Source organism: Trachurus japonicus, chromosome 7, assembly GCF_045865225.1.
Source record: "Trachurus japonicus isolate A0001 chromosome 7, Traja_1.0".
Lineage (NCBI taxonomy): Eukaryota > Metazoa > Chordata > Actinopteri > Carangiformes > Carangidae > Trachurus > Trachurus japonicus.
The window spans coordinates 22,815,655-22,841,104 of NC_140913.1; the positions used below are offsets into that span (position 1 = coordinate 22,815,655).

General features: G+C 41.9%; 1 protein-coding gene across 6 annotated transcripts in view; it reads right to left on the reverse strand.

The window, feature by feature from the left end:
* Nucleotides 1-553: 553 nt before the first annotated feature.
* The window catches only part of LOC146984766 (cyclin-dependent kinase 17-like), a 48,423-nt gene continuing 23,526 nt past the window's right edge, over nt 554-25,450 (reverse strand). For 2 of the 6 annotated variants that reach the window (XM_085782181.1, XM_085782180.1), the window contains 15 exons: nt 21,460-21,593; nt 17,451-17,576; nt 11,907-11,963; nt 11,702-11,816; nt 11,376-11,470; nt 11,193-11,255; nt 10,530-10,653; nt 9,898-10,018; nt 8,780-8,877; nt 8,541-8,646; nt 6,203-6,245; nt 6,004-6,094; nt 5,845-5,922; nt 4,220-4,341; nt 554-2,826 (listed from right to left, as the gene is read on the reverse strand). In XM_085782181.1, coding sequence (XP_085638307.1) covers nt 4,238-4,341; nt 5,845-5,922; nt 6,004-6,094; nt 6,203-6,245; nt 8,541-8,646; nt 8,780-8,877; nt 9,898-10,018; nt 10,530-10,653; nt 11,193-11,255; nt 11,376-11,470; nt 11,702-11,816; nt 11,907-11,963; nt 17,451-17,576; nt 21,460-21,593 — 1,355 coding nt within the window. In that variant the 3' untranslated portion in view covers nt 554-2,826; nt 4,220-4,237. Of the gene's footprint in view, nt 2,827-3,716; nt 3,765-4,219; nt 4,342-5,844; nt 5,923-6,003; nt 6,095-6,202; nt 6,246-8,540; nt 8,647-8,779; nt 8,878-9,897; nt 10,019-10,529; nt 10,654-11,192; nt 11,256-11,375; nt 11,471-11,701; nt 11,817-11,906; nt 11,964-17,450; nt 17,577-21,459; nt 21,594-25,450 lie in introns of all 6 variants that reach the window. The other 4 variants (XR_015036170.1, XR_015036171.1, XM_085782182.1 and 1 more) reach the window with 4 other exon arrangements.

Below are 25,450 nucleotides of genomic sequence, written 5' to 3' on the forward strand. Positions count from 1 at the left end.
TACAGCATGAAACAACAGTGTGTCTGAGTGTGTTGAGTCCTGCTGAATACTCAGAACAGTTTTTACTGTACTATATATATATACTATATCATGAGGTTGAGTCAGATTTGTTGTACAAACTATCTGGTCCCAATGCCGGCAGCACATCACGTTGTTGCTGAATAGTGTGTTGTCTTCGATGTCGTCTTTATTTAAAGCAACACTATGTAGTTTTTTTTAACTTAAAATAATGTTTCTAAACTCATTGTAGTGATAGAAAAATGGTTAATAGGATGATTGGTGCTGCCGCTGCAGGCTGAGCAGGATCACAGTGGCTGAAACTGCACTATGTAACTTTACTGTGCGGGTAGGAACATCATGGTCCTGGGACACCGTAGCTCCGCACCAGCACCGGTAATGACAGTGGCGACGGCACCAGCATCGGTACCGGCAACAAATTCATGTAGGCTCTGTGGTTCTCCGGCAAAGACAGACAGACAGTTGCTCTTCTCAACCAGAGAACGAGTGCCACAAATCCTACATAGTGTTGCTTTAAAGGTCCAGTCTCCAGACTCAGGTTAACGTGGTGTTTGGTGTGAAAGAAATCATGTAATACGATCATGTCCCATGCTTAATCTAAACCAACTGGAGGTACTCCTTTTTCCAGCAGCAGCTATTTTACATACCAACTGAAAACTCTGTGAGTTTAGTACAGAAGCATGCTTGAAGAGATCACGAGAAAAGACATGAGTTAAGGTTAGTCTCTGAACAGCAACGTCATGGTCAAACTAACAGAGAATGAACAACACAGAGGACGAACAGGTTGATGCTAGGAAATGATTCTTCTTCTTCTTCTTCACATACAGTTTGCAAAGGGTTTTTCAAGCCACGTTCGACATACTCTCGCTCCACTGGGGGAGACAAACAAGACCGGCTGTACCTCACAGCATCCACAAAACCACACAACTAGCATTAAGTCCTGAGCTCAAGGAATGTGCAACACGTCCCCAGGCAGTCGCCAACTGTTCCAGTGGGAACACAGTAAAGACTGAGAACAGCATCCTGGAATTATCATTGCTTCTGACAAGTAAAAAGTACGATCATATATACAGATTAAAAAAAAGAAAAAAGAACAAAAAAAAAAAAAGAGTAAAAATAAATGCACATGGAGTTGGGCAGGGGAGAGGGAGGGGTAGTGGGGTAGTTGATTCGTCTACTCATGATCTAAAGAGGTAAAGTCAGGTGCAAAGAGATTATCAACATCAACACCTAATACAGCACACAACAAATCAAGACGACTTCTGAGTGAAGGCAAAAAGAGGAAGGGGGGGTGTCTAAGAAGAAGCAGGTGAGGATTTGTACACTTCCCTTTACCTCTCTCTCCTTCTACGTTGTCCTTCTTGTGTAGTGAAACAGGAGCGTCTTGCAGCGTAGTGTTCTTTTCTTTACAGCATGTGAGTGTGAGACAAGTCATTATTATTGTCTACTACCGTCTGTGAAATGCAGAGTGCCTTTAATTGTAAGTGTTTTCCAATACATCTGTCCATTTTCCTATGGGTAGTGAGTTGTTGTTTATATATTTTTTTGGTCTTCTGCACTTTAATATCTAGTGTGTAGCTACTATACATCCTGCTCTGCTCGAGTGACCGATGAGGTAACGTACTGTAATGACCACCACCCTGACCTCAACAGGACAATAAGGTGCTAAGGTTCATCTCTGTAAACTCCAATGATCTACACACACACTCTTAACTTTCAAGTGTGAGTGTATACATGTGTGTATGTGTGTGTGTGTGTGTGTTTTCCATTTAAAGGACCAGTGTGTAAGATTTAGAGGGATCTTTTGGCAGGAATGCAATATACTATTCCACAGAGTTGGCTCGTCCTCCACAGGGCCTGCAGTGTTGTAGCCTTACTGCCATGTTTCTACAGAAGCCCAGTATGGACAAACAAAACACTGGAGCTCCTATGTTTTTTGTTTTTTTTACACTACCTGAAGGCCACTGCAGGTTTTCCTACATGCCTGGAAAGGGATATTCAGTTGGTTTGCGATGCGCCACTAAAACCTACACACCGGTCCTTTAAAGATCATGTCGTAAAGGGTCAAGAGGTTAGGCCGGGTGTCTCGGGCTGAGGTGCAAAATTCAGAGTTTGGATTCAGGCTGATGCGTGTTATGAAAAGAAAAGAGAAAAAAAAAAACAGAGTTCTACAGCTGAGTCTCTTTATGTACAACAAAAGTCCAGAACAAAAAACGAAAATCAGAATAGAGAGCGACAGGGCTCCTCTCTCTCTCTTTCTTTCTTTGCCTTTGAATCGTCTCCATCTTCATTCCTTTCTTCCTCCTCACAGCTCACTGATGCAGCAAGTTCTGTTCAAAATCCTGAAGTCAGCCCGTGTCCTAAACGCTGCCCTCTTCTGGGCAGCAGCAGTAGCAGCAGAAGGGAGAATCTTGCACTCTCCCACTTTTCTTCCAGCATCACACACTTCTTCTCTCTCATTTTGAAATCTTCTGTCTTTAAGGTTCAACTGAGTCTTCTTTTTTTCTTTCTTTTTTTTTTTTAAATCAAGTATGTATTCTTCAGCCTTAGTTCTGTGTGTTTTTGTTGTCATTTTGCTATGTGTGTGTCTGTGTTTTCTTTTTCTTCAATGTGTGTATGAGTGTGTCTATATGGCAGGGTGTGTGTGTGTGTGTGTGTGTGTGTGTGTGTGTCGCTCCTTCAGTTTGTGTGTGGCAGGGTCAGTGAATGTATGTCTGACAGGACAGCTCCATCTGTCACTGTCCTCCTCACCTCAGCGTCCCCGCCTGCACTAAAACAACACACTCTGCCTCCTGCTCTTCCCCTGGGCTGAGAGAGAGACACAGAGAGACACAGAGAGAGACAGAAAGAGAGACAGAAAGACAGAAAGAGAGAGAGATTGCGATGTGAATTAAGGTTTAGATGTGATTTGGCCACACATACATAAATAGAGTACACACACACACGCACACACAAACCTGAAAATTTCACTCCATGCCGGCAGCACTAACTGTACACTATACGGCCAAAAGCACAGAGAGCTGAAACCCGCTATTACAGAAAACTGTGATCAGTATTGTTGCTGATAATCTGGAGGTTTTTTGCAATATGGGGAAGCTTTACATTCTACAAAAACAAACGTACACATGGTGGGTATTTCATAGACCTAAATAAGGCTAAATCGGCTGAACCATGTAGATTGTCATGTTGGTTTATAACATGCAGGGACTCATGACTAAATATTTCACTGAATACAAAAGAAAATAATCCAGATAATGAGGGGGAAAACTGTATGCCACACCTTCCTCTCCACCGATCATTTCCTGTTGTCTCTCTAGTGTTCAGCTATCTAAAAAAAAAGAACTGCCCCTAAAAGAATATCCTGTGTGCAAGGGGGTATTATTCTAAACTGATGCCACAAACTAATTTGGATGCACAGTGTTATCTAAAAACTCAGAGACAAAAGTACACAAGTGTATGGAGAGGTACTTTTTGACCATATAGTGTCGCTGCAGTATCATTACTATAATCACACCCAGGAAAACAAATTCATAACAAAGCTTATATCCTGTGATACCGTGTGAACAGTCTGTCTGCTGCTGAAGCTGAATGATACTTACCAGTTACCTGTCACACACCGGTGTAAAACAAACATCCTTATCCATGCCGATAATAACACACAACCAAGCAAACACACACTAAACCAAACCCTCACTTACAGACTTCACAAAAAGGCTACATCTCTCGCTGGAGAAACCTAAAGAGGACTGCAAATGAAAAGAATCACATGACTCCCCATTCTTGGATCACATTCTTTTCCATTATGAATATAATGTTTCTCCTTTCATCCCTGAAATAAAACACTGGGAGTGACTCACTCTGAGAGAAAGAGGATTAGGTAAGTGAAAGCTGAGATGATGCCTGTGGGTGCAGGCCTTGAAATGTGAGGGAAGACTAGATGGGGCAAGAATGGGGAGAGGAAGAGGAATTAACAAAAAGAGAAAAGGGCATGAACTTTACAAGGTGTGAAAAAAATATGTTGTTTTGGTTCAGGGGATGCAAGGAGGGAAGAGAAATGCAACAGCATCGAGTCCAATTCAACAAAAGACAGGGTGCAGATGGACAGAACGAGAAAAAAAAGAGGCCAGGTAACAGCCAAACAGAAAAACAGGAGAAGAGGAACTGAACAGAGGACAGACAGAATGAAAGAGACCGTATTTACCAGAACGGTAGGGGCCACTCAGCCAGTGGAAGTGGAGGAGAGATTGTGACTCTGAGCCCTGGGATTGGCTGCATCTCTCTGGAAGTACTGCGAGGGTGCGGAGCCTAGCTTATGGGCCATCGCTTTTTAGGGTTTAAGGGGGAGAAGGTGGGGAGGTCGGGAGGTCGGGAATATCGAGGTGTTACGGAGGAGTTGGGAGTTGGGTACACAAGGGAGATAGAGAGGATTAAGGAAAAGATGAACATTGCGGAAGAGGAGAGCGTGGGTACCAAGAAAGAGAAGGGACAGGTCATCAGAACAGGACAAAGAGGCAGTGGAAGCAGGAAGAGAGAGACACACACACAGACTCAGACTGTGATAAACACAGAAACACTAAAGTAAATCTAAGCAAATGTCAATAAGGCACATCAGGCATGCACAGTTAATGAACAGTGTGTCGGCTACACTGGCACTGGATGCTAACTCAGTGTTTGGCTTTGGTGCTTAGCTTGTTCTGTTCTGATGGGGTTTCTGTCTATTGTTAAGTCTTTAAAGTAAATTAGCATCTTTCCACATCCTGTAGTTACATTTATAAATTACCAAACCAGAATTGCATAATTTACTTGTAATATGACAGTACATACAGCAATATTGACTTTTTGTAAACCTTTAGCTTTTTGTACTTTACTTTGTCTTTCCCAGTAATGTGGTGTAAGGGTCAGGCAGGATGATGATGTAGGCTACTCTCTGCCTTTGTGAAGACATAGTAAGTCTATGAGAGTCCAGTATAATCTGTTGCTATTAAAACAACCACAAGACTACAGTCTATTGCCATGCTAGCAGGTTTCATTTAGCTAAATGCTAATGCTAGCATGGCTGCTGCTGTCTAGTGGCTCCATCATCTTATTACAACGTTTTAGCTTTGGCTTATGAACATCAGTGTAATTACTGTTTCAGGTTGTTGATCACAAACCAAAGAATTGGACAAATGAAAAGTTGGAACTGCACAGAGCAGGAGATAAAAAGTTAAGGGATCAACTAAGTTACCGGTATTACAACTGGGACACGAGTGTCTGCCCCAGATTTTGTAGCAATTTATCACCTGCTTGTCAAGATATTTCACTGAAGAGTCAACACCATGAAGGCGCTAGAGGAAATGAGAGGAATAGAGGTGCTAGAGGGGATTCTGTCTGGGCAGCACTGAATACCTGGGTCAAATTTAATGGCAATCTTTGTATTAGTCTGGACCAAAGCTGTTCTGGACTGGCTGACACTGCAACATGGCTAATAATATCACATCCTGGCCGAGAAGCAGCTATATTTGGAATTAAATGCATCACCAGCCAGAAACATTTTTGTCAAGGTTCCTTATCTTTATAAAGTGTGTTGCAGTAGCTGTTGTGTTCAGGATTTGTATGTAGTGGAGATATGAACCTGGTGAGAGACTGAGAAACTGTGTGACATGTACGTATGACCACACAGTGGCATGAGAGACAACATAAAGCAAAGACAGAGAGAAAAAACGAGAGAAGAGGAAGAGGACAGGGAGCAGGACCTATTCTCTATCATATTCCCACTGGGAATTCCTCATTCCCTGCTTTTTTCCCCTTTATTCTTCTTTTTTTTTTTTATCTAGGAGGACTTACTTGACTCCGGGTAGACTGAGGATCTCTTTCCTGGATCTTTCTGGAGCTGAATGCCTTTTACGGAGAAGATGGATGCAGCTAAAATAGAAACGGAGGGTTGGTGAGACAAATATGTTTGATCAGTGTCACTGTCCAAGAAAAGGGATTGTATGTACTCACTGTCTGCCAGTGTTTGAAGCTGCTCTCCAAGACTTCTAAAATATGAATGTCTGAGAGCATCCTCAGCCGATACGCGCTTCTTAGCCTCAAACTAGAGACACAGAGGGGGGGGGAATAGAGACAGAGTAGTTAGCCTTTTCACAAAATTAAATCTAAATTTCTTAAAATAAAACATCTGCATACGGCAATGTTCTTTTACCTGTAGAAGCATTGAGAGCAAGTCATGGCCATCGTTGTCTATCCTGTGTGACAGAAAGCAAAAGAGAAAGTGATGTAGAGGAAGAATGGAGTGTACTGTGAAATGTACTGTGTAGGGATGTCACGATTACTTGTTTTCACAATTAATCGCGGTATTAAACGCCACAATTATTTAATCGTAAAGATTCCTAAATACCGTCACTTCCCAAAAAAGATTATGTTGGAACCGTATCGGCAGATGTGCAGCCAAAATAAAGGTAAATGCTCAGATACTGGTGCATTTACCTAACGTAACATTGAATTGGTAGGAATTTAAATGTTAGCGTGTCATTTTTAATTAACCCTTATGCCTGATCCTCACTTGCGCACACTCTTACCAACTGAGACCAAAAATGGTCTCGGAGAAAACGCTATAAAAATAGTATACCTTAATATTTTTTTCCAGTTTTTTTTTGCATAGATCTTCTAGTCTACTTCTCCTCTATTGATCCATACCAATTATTCAATTAATTTCAGACATTTAACCCCTTAAATGCCAGTATATAGGGTCCTACGAAAAAAAATTGCTAAAAACGCACACAAAAAGGGGGATATTTTCAAAATACTGAATGCAAACTGGATATGTTGGGTGGGGATTTTACCAGTCTTGGACATGTCATTGATTAGTAACACACTTGATTTGAATGGATTTTTATTTTTTTTGCAATCCCATTTTCCACTTTTTACGCACACTCTTACCACATGAGGCCAAAAATGGCCTTGGAGAAAACGCTATAAAAATAGTATACCTTAATATTTTTTTCCAGTTTTTTTTGCATAGATCTTCTAGTCTACTTCTCCTCTATTGATCCATACCAATTATTCAATTAATTTCAGACTTTTAACCCCTTAAATGCCAGTATATAGGGTCCTACGAAAAAAAATTGCTAAAAACGCACACAAAAAGGGGGGTATTTTCAAAATACTGAATGCAAACTGGATATGTTGGGTGGGGATTTTACCAGTCTTGGACATGTCATTGATTAGTAACACACTTGATTTGAATGGATTTTTATTTTTTTTGCAATCCCATTTTCCACTTTTTACGCACACTCTTACCACATGAGGCCAAAAATGGCCTCGGAGAAAACGCTATAAAAATAGTATACCTTCATATTTTTTTCCAGATTTTTTTGCATAGATCTTCTAGTCTACTTCTCCTCTGTTGATCCATACCAAATATTCAATTAATTTCAGACTTTTAACCCCTTAAAATCCAGTGTATAGGTTACTGGGAAAAAAAATCGCAAAAAACGCACACAAAAAGGGGGCTATTTTCAAAATACTGAATGCAAACTGGATTTGTTGGGTGGGGATTATTTCAGGCTTGGACATGTCATTGATTAGAAACAATAATGATTTGGGGGAATTTTTAGTTTTTTGGTAATGTCAGATTAAAAGAAAAGCTCCCATAGACTCCCATTATAATTTATTATAATGGAAGTCTATGGGAGCTTGACGACTATTTCCCCATTATCCTTTTAATGAGGAAATAATGACATAGAAATACTATAAATCTCATATATATAGATAAGGTGGCCTCAGACACACAGTCATGCATGCACACACGCACCCACACACACACACACACACACCCCTCAACAAGACTGCTCCCGTGAGCGACTGTATGTTATTTCTAATTCACTCTGATCCAGGTGTCTGATTGAAGTAAGGATCAAAGTAATAATTTAAAAAAAAGCAAAACAAAACAAAAAATGATTAAAATAAACGTAAACATTTGGTACAGATGACAGTTTATGACCTGAATATTTCAAACACTTCCCCTGGGGATTAATAATTGGTCCTATATTAATAGCTACTTGAAATATTTTGTGTAAACAATGAGTAATGTAGTTATATTTTGACTACACTGCAAAAACTCAAAATCTTACCAAGAATATTTGTCTTATTTCTAGTCAAAATGTTATTTCTAGTAAAAACAAATCTAATTCTACTTAAAATAAAACTCATCACATTAAAAAGCAGCTTGTTTTTAGACACTTTTTACTTCTTTCAAGCAGATTTTCACTTGAAATAAGTAGAAAAATCTGACAGTGGAGCAAGTTTTTCTTTCTTATTACAAGCACAAAACTTGCTTTCACAGATTTTTCGACTTATTTCAAGTGAAAATTTGTTTGAAGAGTGTCAGTGAAGTGTAGCGGTGTTGCTGCCATCTCACAAGAGGTGGAAATACTTGACTGCAGTCCCTGATTAAATGCATTTCCTGGTAACCAATCCTGCATCTTCTCTTATTACATCTAATGGAACATCCCAGTCTACAACTGATCCAGTCTACACACCTGGGTGCGTGGTTGACGAGGGGTTCGGCGTGGTATCGGGGGAAGTTGTAGGTCTTAAACTCTTCACTCGTGGTGATACCGGGCCAGGTTTCTTCTGTGGGTGTACCTGTTGAGGAGAAAGAGGGATCAGCTGATGTAGTATGTATGTGTGCTCATGGAAACATACACACACGCACAAACATAAAAACATGAACGTTGCACAAGCTCATCTACGGTACGTTCCACTGGCGCCGTCTTACCGAGGATGCGGAATATGAGGTGAAGCTCGTCCTCAACAGTCGATCCAGGGAACAGAGGTCTGCCTGTGATCATCTCATAGAAGATACAGCCCACACCCCTGGACACAGGGACAGAGAAGGTGCAATGGTACATGACCTAAAAACTGGACTATCCTGTATAGCTCGACAGTGTTCAAATCATAAATGTATAAGGACTGAAAAAATGTGTTGTGAAAACTGTGTAAAACATTTCTTAAAGGGATAGTATCATTTTTTTAAAAGTGGGGTTGTATGATCTCCAAATAGCCCCTAAGTACTTTAATTGCAGTAGCAGACTCTCTACACTCCTCCCGTTAGCAACGCCAGCCCATAATAGCCCTGCCCAGAGATTTACAACATACAGTGTTGTGAACAGACCCAAAGAAACGGCCTATTTTCGCGGCCTAAAAGAGGTTTTACGTGAAAAAAAAATACACAGTTCCATTGTTCACTATAATATAATTTTTTCCAGCCCCTCAAAGTGCAGGAAAAACACAGTTTTTATTTGGACCTAACCAACTCACGTATCCCTCCGCCCAGGGTTAGCGCCCGCCGATCAGCAGTTGGTTAGGTCCAAATAAAAACTGTGTTTTTCCTGCACTTTGAAGGGCTGGAAAAAATTGTATTATAGTGAACAATGGAACTGTGTTTTTTTTTTTCAGGTAAAACCTCTTTTAGGCCGTGAAAATAGGCCGTTTCTTTGGGTCCGTTCACAACAAAGTATGTTGTAAATCTCTGGGCAGGGCTATTATGGGCTGGCGTTGCTAACGGGAGGAGTGCAGAGAGTCTTCTACTGCAATTAAAGTACTTAGGGGCTATTTGTAGATCATACAACCCCACTTTAAAAAAAATGCCACTATCCCTTTAATCTCAGTCCAGAGGAAAGTTCAGTTGCATCCCAAATATCCTGCCAACTCATTGTTTAATCTTTGCATGTTAACTGTGAACTACAGTATGTTGACAGTGACATAGTGATGGTAGAAAAAAAAAAGGGATTATGTTCGGGAGTTCACATCATTTTGGATTCAGATAAAAGTAACAAAAAGACTAGTATAGAGTATTAAAACAGTGTATTTTCTGTTGAGGTGTGTTTTGCTCACCACATGTCGATCGGGGTAGAGTACTCGGTGGAGCCTAGAAGCACATCTGGAGGTCGGTACCATAATGTCACCACTTCATTTGAGTAGGTCTTTGTAGGGACAGACTTGGCTCGTGCCAAACCTGAATTCAAACATAAAAAAAGGGGGAGACTTAATAACACAATTTTGCCGCATTTTGCTGCATGACTGAAATACCATATAACGAGTGTGTTTCATTTGTATGTTTCATTCACAACTGAGTTTTATAGGACATTGTTTCAAATGTGCAAATGGTTTCAGTTTGAATATACCGCTGAATTAATTAGAAATTTACACAGCAAGAAAACACTAATACTTTAGTGCGTATAATAGTCATGTTTAATTTTAACCAAGAGAGGGCAGTGTTGGGTAGTTGGTCACTTATCTGAGCAGCAACATGGCCTCTAGTCGACACTAGTGAGGCTTTCAAATTCATCCCATACATGTTTTATGTGAGAAAAATGATAACAGGCAGATTTTCAACTGCACATTCCATTCAGCTTAGACAGTTTCAACACTTGTGTGCTATGAAATCTGCAGTTGTTAGTGAAGGAATATGGATATAGGATAAAGGATATGATATAATAGGGATTCAAGTAAAAACGTTGATTTACCGAAGTCTGCCAGTTTGAGCTCTCCTTTTTCATTGATGAGCAGGTTCTGGGGTTTTAAGTCTCTGTGGAGGACTTTCCTTCTGTGGCAGTATGCCAGACCTCGTAACAGCTGGAACAGAAAGATCTGGAGACAAGAGAAAAGTATGACCTCATATTATATAAGCTTCATAATATTAGACTCACGGTAGTAAAATAACCAGACTATTTATGTCAGCATTATTACAGCACAGTGGTCAAAGAGGAAAAATAGATTTGAAGAGTTCATTTGCAAAAGCAGATAAGTGCCATTTTGAAAAAAATGAGCTGAGGCTTTGTAATTATTCTTTGCATAGTGTTGTTTTCAATAAAACTTTATTTTTTTGAGATATGTCTGCTTTGTTACATCTCAAAGTCACTCAACTTTGGTTTGACTGATATCACCTTATGTAAAAAAAAAAAAAAAGAAAAAAAAAAGAAGATTCTAGGAATAAGAGTTATCTGCTTTTGCAAATGAACTCTTCATTTAGAGATTTCAGATTTATCGATAAGGAACCAAGCTGCCAATGTCAAATATGAATCAAAACCAGACAGAACTGATAACTGAAGAGTGTTTTGGATCAGGCTATAATGGAGTACATTCAACAGCCTTTCTTCACCACTAGCATTTGTATTACTTTGAATTACCTTGACATTGTGAACACTCATGATGCTCCCACAGTCATCCATGTACTGCTTCAGGTCTTTTTCCTGATGAGAGAGAAAGAAAGAAAGGAAGGAAGAAAAATAAAATGATAAAGCATTTAGACATGCCTTCATATGTCCTTTGAAAACACACGCACAATAAACATGCACAGTGCTCTCACTCACCAAGTACTCAAACACGAGCGTCAGGCACTTGTCAGTGTGGATAATGTCATGGAGAGTGACAATATTGGCGTGCTTCAAGTCTTTCAGTAGAGACACTGGAAGACAGACACACACGAGACAGTCAGGCAAAGACAAATTGTGACGAATGATCACACAAGTCGTAGTCCGGGGAGCTACTGTACGAGCCGCTGCAGAGTAGCAGCGACTCTCGGCCCCAAAAACACTGTCAAAATCTTACAAGCCCCCCCGACGGTGCGGTTCTGTGAAGACATGAGCCATGTTTACTGTCACATTACATCATTTAAACCTGTTAAACAGTTCGGTACCTTCTCTGATCGCCGTGCAGGGTGCACCCTCCTCGTGCTCCAGGCGGATCTCTTTCAGAGCCACTAAATTGTCAGTCAACTTGCTTCGACCCTTAAACACTGTAGCATAGGTTCCCTGTAGGGATAGAGGGATAGAGAGTACATGTGAATTTATCTGTGAAATGAAGAAAACAAGAGTATTTGAGGAGATTATCGATGAGCTCACCTCTCCAAGTTTGTCAAGTTTGATGTAGGTCTCAAGTTTCCCAAAGCCGATTTCAGACTATAGACAAAAGAGAGAAAACAGTTGAGGAAGTTATGATTAATGTGCATTTATCACAAGGACAGAGTTAGTTATTTATTTTGGCTACAGACTGATTGTAGTCCAAGCTTGGCTACTGCAAGATAACTCTCTCTAGAATCACATCCCCGGGGCCTGTTAGACTGTTAGTCCAGATTTCAGTCCCAGTGCTGCTGACGTTTGGCCTACAACTGCAGGGGTCTGAGTCAACAGGCCTTGTTGTCATTCTGTGTGCGCGTGTCTGTCTGTTGCTAAAACATGTAGCTTAGTTTCTCCAACACTTGGAGCATGTTGCTAAGCATCTCTGCTACTCTCATACCATCTCACACATTATGCATGATCTGTGTTAGAACTGATCAAACGTCCATTATCCCCAAATCATCTGTATTTTGTCATCTTTTTAAATGGAATGAGTCAGACTGGATGGTGAGAACTCTTTCTGATTGTACCATTTTTTACAGGTATTTGATATTTTACACACATGTCTGCTTATTTTTTCATCAAGTTAACAAAACCCACTGAAAAAAACATTATTTCTATCAATCTATGTGTCTCCAGATCTCTGACATTGACATCCCTTGGACTAGGTCACACAAACACACAAACACACAGACTGCATCATATCTCTCAGTGCGTAATGAAAAAGGTGTTTGTTGTCCGGGACGTGTGACTAATTCCTGCGTAGTGCCAACTTCTCCGTGTCTCTCTCTTTAATGCCGCACAGTGACATCATCGTCAGCTGCACATATATTTTTTGGCCACAGGAAGTCAGTATAACAGAGAGCTAGAGCTGAGCATGTTGTGAGTTCTTCCACTCCAGACAACTTAAAGGGGGACTACGTGTTATATCTAGCTTCACATCCGTGTGCGTGGTATAATTATTCTGAATTAATCATGGATTCTTGCTAATAAAGGTTTAGCTGTATAATGTATGTGGTCCCCGGTGTTTCCAGGTCATGAATTATAGATGGATGTAGCTATGTCAAGCTGTGATACCCATCGGCCTGTCAGTGTTTCTCCTCTCGCTCTGTCGTTTTTCCTCACTTCTTTGTCGATCTCTGTCAGCCATGTTTTAACTGCGTTCATCTCTCCGGCTCGACCCATCTCTCTCGATCTAGCGCTGCCCCGTCCGCCTCATGACGCCGACATGAGCGCCGCGCCAGAGCTCGGCTATGAACATGTATGTATGTGTGTGTGTGTGTATGTATGTATGAGGGGGAGGGTCTCCAGTGACCAAGTTAGCCGATGAAGCATGTGATCTCTTTAAAGGCATGCCCAAAAGCCAACAAGCTCGGACATAAGAAGACACACACATTTTGATACTGAAACAAGTGTGTGTGTGTGTCTGTGTGTGTGTGTGTGTGTGTGTGTGTGTGTGTGTGTGGTGAGTGCACAAATTGCAATTACCGTGATTACCAGACACCTTATTGATGGAGTTAGAACAAATATCTGTTTTTGTGTCTGTCAATGTTGAAAGAAATAATGGAGGAGCATAAAATGTGTCAATTAAAACAGTGGAGTGTGTGTAATCACGGTATTAAACGCCACAATTATTTAATCGTAAAGATTCCTAAATACCGTCACTTCCCAAAAAAGATGATGTTGGAACCGTATTGGCAGATGTGCAGCCAAAATAAAGGTGAATGCTCAGATACTGGTCCATTTAACTAACGTAACACTGAATTGGTAGGAATTTAAATGTTAGCGTGTCATTTTTAATAAAAAAAAAAAGCAAAACAAAACAAAAAATGATTAAAATAAACGTAAACATTTGGTACAGATGACAGTTTATGACCTGAATATTTCAAACACTTCCCCTGGGGATTAAGAATTGGTCATATATTAATAGATACTTGAAATATTTTGTGTAAACAATGAGTAATGTAGTTATATTTTGACTACACTGCAAAAACTCAAAATCTTACCAAGAATATTTGTCTTATTTCTAGTCAAAATGTCATTTCTAGTCAAAACAAATCTAATTCTACTTAAAATAAAACTCATCACATTAAAAGTAGCTTGTTTTTAGACACGTTTTACTTCTTTCAAGCAGATTTTCACTTGAAATAAGTAGAAAAATCTGATAGTGGAGCAAGTTTTTCTTTCTTATTACAAGCACAAAAAACTTGTTTTCACTGGCAGATTTTTCTACTTAACTCGAGTGAAAATTTGTTTGAAACAAGTGAAAATGATCTAAAAACAAGTTCATTTTTAGGTGATGAGTCTCATTTTAAGTGGAAAGAGTTTAGTTTTGACTAGAAATGAGACATTTTGACAAGAAATAAGACAAATATTCTTGGAAAGATTTAGAGTTTTTGCAGTGTATATTTGATTTTACACATTCATAGTGTTGTGAAATTAATTAGTGCATAATAATCGTGATAATCGTAGTACCGTGATTATTTCTCTGACAATAATCGTACCAAGAGAATGTATAATCGTGACATCCCTAGTACTGTGTGTATTTGGCTGTGTGTGCTTGCGGGCAAAGGAATATTTGTGATGAGACACACAGCCTATGTTCAAATGTAAACACACTAACCCTGCAAACACACACACACACACACACACACACACACACACACACACACAACCATGCTGCTCCCATCTCTTTGTGACAGGGCCTGTCAGGAGCTGTTGCTGACTCTGTTCTGCTCTTTTGGCCGGGGAGTCGGTCTCGTGAGAAAAACTCAGGCAGGCATACGCAGCGACACAAACACGCAAACGTTCAAAAAAACATACAAAACACACACACACACACACACACACACACACACACACACATACCTCCCCTCCAGCAAATATAACTGTGGCCTCTCACATTTTTGAAACATCTCTGAAACAAAGAAATGCCCAGCTCTCCACCTCCAGCCCATTCTCTGCTCACAGTGTGTGTGCCACTGCACTCTCTGTCTATGTGCTTCTTTCAAAGTGTGTGTGTGTGTGCGTATGTGTGTGTGTGTGCGTGTGTGTGTGTGTGCGTGTGTGTGTGTGTGCGTATGCTTTCGATGGCAACGGGTTCATTTCATTCCCAACGCTCCAGTGAGCTTACTCAGCAGAACTAGGTCAGACCAAGTTTTAGTGACAAAATTAAAGCAACATAAAACCAAACAAAATGTGTGCTCTGTCTGTCGGCGCCCTGCACACAGACGGATGGATGGATGGATCGACAGCCAGAAATGAGAGGAGAAAGCTGCCTGAAGAGACAGGATCGACTGTGTATCGAGAGGAAAGTCCATCACCTCCACCACATTTAGTTTTTACAGTTTCTCTGTGTTGGAGGGGAGAAGGAGGACGGATTCATGGATTGGTGTTATTGAGTGGGAGAGGGAAAATGACAGGCTTCTGCTAAGAAAAGAGGTGGCAGGAAATGAGAGGTGGGAGGAAAAGAAGAGCCCTTTCATTAGCATGATGTAGCCAGTCCTTGGGGCCTCGATCAATGGACCAATAAACATCATGTTCTGTGTCACATTTTTCATGTAAAACGCAGCGATAACATCAGACAGGGTTTGACCTGAGCCAACAGGCTGAGGCTGGAGCTCGGTTATGACATTTTTAGCTTTAATCACTTCACAACAGCTGCATAATAATGGTCTGAGCAGCAAAGTACTAATAAAATAGTTACTAAACTGCACGTGGAGCATTGCATAACACCATTAAGTGACGTGGTTTGAGATAAAATGACATCTCTTCCCTCAGCACACCGGACACTGAATCTCAATGGACTGGTGTGAATTATTGACTATCGATGGACAAGAGCCACGAGAGAAAACTGATCACTTCACTTATATTACATTGGATGCGATTCAAAGATCAAAATACACACTCTGGAGGTGCGGGTCTGTTACGGCACACTGGACACATGTCCTATGTTACGGTAACAGATGACAAGCACAACGACGGCCCAAACACCATTACATCACTTCACTATGCTCAGACACAAGCTGGAACTCCACTCTTATAAAGAAGACCCAGCTGTATTCAGCCCTCCGACATTCAGTCCAGCTCAGACTGCCTCAAACTTTCACTTTTTTAAACTTACCGCCGCTTATTTGTTTATCTATAACTTTTAAAACCGTGCCTCCCTATCACTTGCTGCCATATTATCCTTTTGTCATCCCTATCTCACTCTGCATCTTCCCCTCTCTCTTCCCTGCTCTGCTCTCTGGTTCAGTTCAAGGTGTCCCGCTGTGTAATCCTAGTCAGGAGAGGAGCTGCAGCAGATGAGTCTGACACTGCTGCTGAATTATTGATTGATCTATTGCATCATATACATACACAACAACCCTAAAGATGCACAGCCACTCACAGCTCGACACAATGTCAGAAAATAAAGCATCCCAGTCATTTGCAACATTAAGACACAAACATGTCTGCAGCCGTTCCACCATAAACCTCTCCTCTCCCCTGCAAACCTTTCCTTTCATCTCTGTGAGGCTCCTGCAGAAAAGCTGTGTCATTAAATCGCTTCGAGCCGAGAGCCGGCGGCAGGGCACCGGCCCTGTTCAATAATTACAGCAAAAGTGGTTGATGGAGGGAGGGCGCTTCCTTTATGCTTTCCCATAGAATATCGAGGCTTTTGGGACTTGTGTTTTAGGTTAAATATATCAGTAAAGCAGAGTGAATTTAATTTCTTTTTAAATTTAAAAAAAAAAAAAAACACAAGACTGTGAGATGGAAAGAATGAGGGAAACAGAGAGCGGAGCACTTAGTCGTGTATGAAGGGAAACTTGAAAATTTGAGTGATGGCAGAAAACAAAAGAATAATGTAGAATAAAGTGTGACCAAAATAAAAAACCAAGTGAGAGAGCAGGAGTACTTCAGCAACAATACAAAGGGGTGAAAAGGGGAATGCTGCATATTCATGAATATGTGTGTATGCCATCCCATCAGCCCCCTCCTCCTAATCCTTCCAGTAGCAAACACCTCCCCTCTCCCTCCCACCCCCAGATTCATACTCATAATACTCTTGGCCTGGATACATAATACAGAGTTCATCATTCATCCCCCTACTGAGCCATTGTAAGCTCTGTAGCAGAACTCGCTGTGTCTTTACAATGAATTCATGTTTGTGTGTTAGCAGTATGCGTGTGCATGTATGTGTGTGTGTGTGTGTGTCGGTGAATATAATGGCCTTAGTCATCCTCCATGTTAATAGTGCACAATGGCAGTGAAAGTTCCTATTACCTTTGTTTCAAAACAGAGCAACATCAAAAGAAAAGCACACACACACACACACACACACACACACACACACACACACACACACACACACACACACACACACACACACACACACACACACACACAGGGGTGCACACACAAGTACACACACAGATGCTAAGTGGGGGAACCAAGAAAAGCACCACAGTGGCTCACTAAGACTAAAACTAGTTTCAGCTGCTTTGCTTGCACACATATACACAAATGCAAATACGCGTGCAGAGAAGACAGACACCGAGCACTGACCAGTGAAGCGCGTCGTAGCCTGCGGCTCATGGGTTTGTCGAAGGGCGGGCTGTTCATGGCAAACTTCTCCAAGTAGCCCTCCGGTAGCCTGATGTCAGCCGGCAGGGACAGACGTTTGTTTATGTCCTGAAACAGAGAGACAGAGGGAAAGACAGGGGTTGATGAGTATCGTTATTGTCCTGTTTGCAGACAGGGCTTCATACATATTAAAATACATCAATTTACACTGATAAATGCACAATGTACAATAATTCAAATGTATAGAAGACCCAAATACAATATGGCAATTAAAGCAGAAGTAAGTGATATTTTTGTGTTAATATAAGTCTTAAATAGTTATATCTTCCGACAGCAATCACTTACATAGAGTGTTTGGTCTGAAACACGGGTCTGTCAGTCACTCTGCTCTGCTCTGAGCCCAGGAGAAAACTTTCCTTGTATCCTACAAGTTTTATCCAATGAGGAGAGAGAACGGCATAAAGGGGCAGTCCTCTCTGTGTGTGCAGCCAAGGGATGCGCCTGAATGTGGTGACGTAGGGACGAGACGTTATGGTGCGTTCAAGGCAACTCGTAACTCGTGTTTTTCCGACCTGTGAAGTCGTACCAGTTCGATCTGGTACGAGTTCACGGGTCAGAAGTTACGAGTGGCCGTTATAGTGACTTTCACAGGTAAAACAGGTCGGAGAAACACGAGTGGGTTGCCTGGAACGCTACAAAGTCGTAAGTCGTGACTTGAAGCTGTAATTTACGGTTTCAAAAACCTGCCTGGAACGCAGCATTAGCCCAAACGACCGGATCGCTTACTTCTGCTTTAAGTCAATCAAAAATAATACTGGATATTTGGCACATTTCTAATGTGGTGAAGTATGAGTTGTAATAGTGAAACAATGGTCAAACAATCTCAAACTTAACAACAATCATCATGAACCTTGACGACTTACATCATGACTTCGACTCATGAGTTTTGAGACCAATAAATTTCATAAATAAATAAACAGAATAAAATGTAAAAAGAAAGACAATCATCTATCCAGGCAACGAGTTTATCCAGTGACAGCGGCTCACGTAAGTCAACTTTGAATGTTTGGTTTGTGGATGAATGACAATGTGAATGACAGTTAGGACCAGTAAATCAGCTGAACCAGAGACCAAACACACGGCTACTACACCACGGGAGCAGCTCCAAGCAAGTTGCTGGCAAGTTTCAGGCTCATTTTCGAGAATAAATTGTTGGCAGAGTGAGAGAGTTGGCGCACTGCTCTTCCCAAGTTCACAAACTCATCTGGAGCACATCTGGAACCAGTCTTTTTGCTATTTAATATGTCTTCTGCCTTAAGTAGCTGATCTCTCCTCGAGTGCGAGCGCTGTTCAGAAGTCAAGAGTGTAATTTCAGCTGGGAAGCGGCGGGATCAACAGTCAGTGAGTCTTTTGATGAGGGTCCTATGATTACTCTACTTTTATGCCAAATTTGAAGCATTTGACACAACCTTGTTCTTGGGTCACTGTGGTGTTTTTGTTTCTGTCTGATTTTTAACACAGAGCACATGTTCAGTTAAATAAACCTCTAACCAAACTCTCACTTCTGTTTGTGTGACGCTATTTTTACCCCAATGCATCATTACTACAGTATATGATCCCCATGTAGGGCATGTTCACACTGGCAAGGTGCCAGTCACATATTGTTTCCATGGCAGCGGTGGTTGGCCCACTCCCAACAGCCCCCACGGTATGTGTCCTCAATGTGAGTGTGTGAAATGATGTGTGTGTGTGTTTACATGTGAACATTAAGCGGGAGCATATAGAAGTGTGTATGCCTGAAGATAAACAGGCAGAGGGGTTGTACGGCTGCAGTTGGATTTATCTCCAGCCCACAGACTCAAATAACAACATGCAGGACAGTGACACACTTCACGTCTTCACATGCTGAAGAAGCCGAGCGGTGCTCTGTAAACTGCAAAAGAACATTATGAAAATGCAATGACACACATGACCCACTGAGTTAAGAGAACATCTGATTCATGTGAAGAGTGAGTCCAAGAAAGAACAACACAAAACACTTCAAACCTGCATATGGCTACCGCAACAAATAACTTTTCTTTTCTCTTTTACAAATTCAAATTCATATTTCCTGCCATTCATAAAGCCTCTGGCGGCTAAGACAATAGATCTCTACACATGTGCACTCGGCATACTCCTTTTCAAAAGGACAACAATGGACACAAGTTCACAAAGACACTGACACTCATGCCCCCTTATTCACGGCTATGGACCGACTAAAGACCCACACATCAACACACAGCACACGTGCCCCCATACTCACAATGCAGAACAGCTCTAGTAGCTCCCTCATTGTCCTCCTTAAACGTGTCTTTCTTTCTTTCTATACATTCACACACATGCGCTTTCAACGATGCATGTGTCTGACCTGCCACATGACTGCACACACACACACTGACACACACACACACACACACACACACACAGAGAGAGAGAGAGAGAGAGAGAGAGAGGGGCTGGCACTGTGCTAGAGTGCCATCCACATGCTTTGAGGAAGAGGAAGAATAAAAAAAGGAGGAGGAGGGGAGAGCATGAGAGGAGGAAAGAGGAATGGACAGATTCCTGAGGGGAGAAAGGCAGATTGGGGGAAGGGGGTGAACAGAGGGGTGGGGGGGGGGGGTGGGGGGGGGGGGCGACTGAGAGGAAGCATTGTTTTTCTCTTCTCTCCCACCATCATTTTGACCTCCATCTCTCTCCTGCTCTCTCTTCTCTCTCACTGTTCCCTCTGCTTTCCCACTTTCTTTGTCACACCAATAATTATTCCTACTTCCATAATTACTCTCTCACCCCAGCATTTTCCTGTCCTTCACTGCCCCCCCCCCCCCACATCCCTCTCTCCCTCTCTCTCTCTCTGGTAAACATGGTCTAAATTAGTCCCTTCCACTGTTAACAGCAGTCAGAGGCAGCAGCCTGTGTGTCCAGAGGCATTTCCCATAATACTGCTGTGCTCATCACTCTGCAGCGCCGTCCAACAGGCACACACACACACACACACACACACACACACACACACACACACACACACACACACACACACACACACACACTCAAACCCAGTTTAGCACTTAATTTGTGTAATTTATTATTAACTAACTAACTAACCCTAACCCTTATAAAACGGAAAGGTGAAATCCCGCAATCTGATTGGTTATTAACCGTGGTATAATGAGCATATACCACGGCTACTATTCTAAAGCCTTATCACAGCGTAAGCTATCACTCCGCCTCAGGCACGTATGACTGGTATGAATGGAAGTTGTTGTCATGTCATGTCAAGACAGTTGATGTTTTTACGATGTTAAAAACTGGACTAAAGTAGTTGAATTGACATGTTTAAGGTGAACTTTCAGCTCCAGAGGGTTAACAATGGTAGAGGGGATTGAGCAGTGACTTTCACCTGAAAAAAAGCGAAGGAAAAGACGAGATGCAGAGCTACTTGGAGCTAACGTCTGGAGAGGTGGGACTATTTCTTTCACAGTGAGGCTATTTTATTGAATAATATGTTGTAATGTTGTACCCCTTAGCCGTGGTATAATGAGCATATACCACGGCCTGTCGTGATACATTGCTTAATTAATTGGCAAACACAGACATCTGTTGTAAGATGGCTCAGATATATTGGCAAATCCAATTTATTATTGCTATTGGTATAGCTCTACCATCTGACAGACCATAATAGTCCCCTATAACGTTACCTTTATTAGGTGTAGTATCATATTGATGGAGTGAATACCTTCCAGGAGAGTCCAGGAGAGTTTTTATTAGTGAGGTCATTGCTGAATCTCAGTGAGCAGGTGTGTGTGTGTTTCCCCCTGGTTAGATGTACGAGTGCAGTATGGCCGGTGTGTGTGTGTGTGTGTATATGTGTGTGTGTGTGTGTGTGTGTGTGTGTGTGTGTGTGTGTGTTTGTGTAGATGTGTAGATGTATAGGTGTATCCCGTCTTCCCCGTACCTCATTAGAAATGCGGCGGTGGTGGTTGTTCCTCATGCGGACCCGGACTGGGCTCTGGACCTCATCAGAAGACGTCCCTGATGCCTGGTCGCTCTCTCCGTCTGAACCCATCTTCACATTCTCATGGACGATACCTACACAACACACACACACACACACACACACACACACACACACACACACACACACACACACAGACACAGGTACAAGCAGACTATTATTGACGGGAACTGTACCTTTTTTTTTTCAACTATCTTTTTATTGAAAACAAGGTACAAAGAGACAGTAATATAGAAAGACAATATTTTTAGATTTTTCTCAGAACACATATACAAACAAACACCCCCACCCAACCCACCCACCCACCCACCCCTATAACATCCGCTGCATCCCATTTTAAGGGAATTAAACAAGTATATAAATAAATAAAGGTTATGATCTTGACAGGTAAAGGTATCGTTCAACATATATGAAGAAATTAACAGAAAGAAAAGAGAGAAAAAAAAGAAAGTGGAAGTAGGTAATTTGACAATCAAGTTTGAGAATAAATGAGGAGGCCTCATCATGTTTGCTGTGCAACATCATGCTTCACCCTTCAGGATGTAGCACCAGTGGATTCATGAGTTATCGGGGAGAGTTTTAAGTTTGTTTATGAAAGACATTACTGGGCTCCAGGTGGAATAAAATAGGTTTTTCGACCCTCTAAGTGTGTATTTGATCTTTTCAAGACTTAAATGGAGCATAAGGTCACTCATCCATAAGGAGCTGCTGGGGGGTTTGGGGGATTTCCAGTGCAACTAAATCCTTCGGCGGGCAAGCAAAGTAGCAAATGCTATAATGTCCTTATGCTTATTGATAATATGTTGGTCAGCTGGAACTATACCGAAGATGGCAGAGTAGGCGTTAGGTTATGATGCACCTTTAATCGTTCTGTAACTTTAATCACGTCAGATCTTTAGGACTTAACTACTGTTTTGTTTTGGTTAACGACACAAATGCTCCTCCACTCCTTTATCCTCCTTCATCATCACTCTCTCCACGTGCCCACCAGAGGACGCAACCTTTTGTCTTTCTTAGATCTCATTCACCCCTCTGTAAAAAACCATAGTAGGGTCCCGGCCCCCCCCCACCACCACCACTGATGATGGATTGTACCACCAGCCGTGCAGGGGTGTGAGGTGAGCGTGGATAAAATGCTGGTTGGTAAGATGAGGAGGAGGTCTGGGATTGATATTACCCTCCATGCAATGGGAGCTTTCCCGTCTTTGCCTGCCACCTAGCCCCCCCCCCCCCACACCCACACACACACCTCCACCCCCCCCCAGAATCCATCTGATTAATGAGTCACGGTGCTGCAGACAGAGGACTGCCTCCTTCAGTGGTGTGTGAGTAAATGTGGGGGGAAGGGTCTCTTCTTCACTGTACGACGCCTGATAGCTCTAAGTCTGGGTCATGTGCAGCACATACAGTATGCCTGAGTGGTCAGCGTGGGTGTGTGTGTGTGTGTGTGTGTGTACGTACAGGTTTGTTTTGTGTTTGGGGTAGGTAGGAACTTGACAGATGTCAAAGCTCCGTTAAGCTGGTTAGGTACATCTTTCTTTACCATCATCGACTGTTTATACTTCAAACAGCCGCCATCAGCAGAGACCAGGGAGAAGGAGAGAGAGAGATCAGCAGATCGAGGGAAGATGGCTTTGGTGAGAAGTGATGAAGCAGAAAGAAAAATAAGTCCCCTGAGCGACTGTGACACCTCAGCCGTAGGATAAAACGAGCGAGGAGCAGATAGGTAAAGCTATTTATTATAGTGCGCTGTCTGCCAGCTGCAGAGCGGGGCAACACTTCCTCGGGCTGATTCTAGGTCATTTATGTGCCTCTTTCATGTAGTCAAGGTGAGGATTTGAGAACGGCAGACTTAATTTCAGATTCTGCCTTAAGACTAAAATGGAAAAAAAATGCAATATGGACTCAGCAAACAGTGAAACAACACAACAAAGCAATCCATTTATTTTTTTGTTTCTTATTTTTCATAGCCTAGGTGCAAAATGGATTTCTGAAATGTTAAGCACTGCTACCAGCACAATATCATATGCACTACCCTGAAAATATTTGTCAGTAGTGGATGGACAGCATGTAATTGTAAACATAAACCCTTCATAAACCTTCTAAAATATCATAAAAACTATCCCCTACTATCCATACCCTCAATCTACGTTTTGACTTCAGAGATTTTCTCACTGACACAATCAGTCAACCACCTGTGTAGCTCCTAGCCTAGCGCATCATTTCAGCCTACATCTGTCCACTGGTCCAACTATCTGTTGACAAAAAGCAGCATATGCTCATTAGCAACACAACTCCAACACAATCCATCTGTGTAAACGCTTCATAAACTAGTTATTTAGTCATTTCAATCCCAGTCTGCTGTGTGGCCTGTGATAGGATACAGGGTTTGTACATGGAGCAGCTTGGAAGGAAAACGGAGTAAAGTGTAGTCATATCAGGAATCAACCCTCACAACCCTGACGGTGAAACATTAAACTGGAGGTAACCGACACCGGAGCGAGGGGAAACTGATCCAGGATATCTACATACTGACAGACGCGCTTTCACAATAAGTTGAGTATCTAGTGGTGCCGTTGTGCCACACGTCTTTCTCACTTTCGGAGAAGTCTCCAGCTGGACTGTTTGTGTAAACAGACGGCCGGTGTGGGTGCACAAGACAGGTCGAGTGATCTTGGAGGAAAATTCCATCACCTGGGCCAGGCGACCCCGAAACAACGTCATACCACTCACATATCACTCACATGTGCATCCGTATACCTCGTACGCTTCTGTTTCAAAATAAACGCACAATCACTCACCAAATTTACATCCCAATCACACGGGACGATCTTTTCCAGCCTCCTGCAGGTTCTTTCTGCTCCATTTCCATAGTAGCAGACTATAAGAGCAGACGGTACATGTCATAAGCTAACACCTGCCTCCCTGTGTGCATGAGCCCGGCTGGCCTAGATAGGGTTTGCTGAATCCCTGCTAGTGCGTCTAGAAGAGTGAGTGGGCTGCTTTTAGAAACATCCTCCCCAACTCTGCATGTTTCTCCTCTTAGCTTGAAATCCATCTCTGGCCTGTGCTGGCAGGGCTTCAGAAAACGACTGAAAAGCCAGTGGAAAGTATGTTAAGAGGAGTAAAGCGAGTTAGATTCACTTAAGAAGTCCTTCAAAGAGAAATATAAATCTCTGGATTTCTTTTGTCAAAACCCAAGGCCCTCTGCAAGGCCAGAAATTCAGGATTCAGTGGGTTTGCTTAAGGGTGGGTTTAATAGTCAGTAGTTTGTTACAAGTCTTTGAACTTAACTTTTATTTTCGCTCTTAGGCCAAGATTTGTGAAAGTCTTTCTAAGCAGCAGACACCACGCTGTCTGATGGGAGCGTGAGTGGCAGGAAGACAGATACCGCTGTCCTTGTGCTGACAAGCAAATGAATGAAAAATTCAAAAGAAGAACTTGAAGGACTCTTCACTTCCCTGAGGAGTTCATGGGATCCCAGAAGATAACCACCCACGAGGCCCCGGGCCCAACCCACTGTGTTTCTAATCTTTAAACCAGCCACATAAAGGAGATCATATTTTCAAATTAATAAGTCGAAGATGTTCAAAGTCGCAGGATCAGCAGATTCTCAGGGAAAGCTACTTAGCATAATTCTTTGTAATTTATAAAACCTCAGGACACTTGATCTTCATCTTCCACAGAGTGGTATCAGTATGTGTTAATACAAGAGGAATGCATTAAATACATGCCCTTATATGGCACTTAGTAGCATCCAGCTCAGTATCACCTATTCAACTATATTTTACCAAAATGATTTACTTAAATTAAAACTATTATAAACAGGTATTACTATCCCACTAACATCTGATCAATATCTTCATGGATCTGGATCAGAGGAAATGGAGGATCAGGATCAGGATGGAAGTGAACCTGATGATGAAGATGA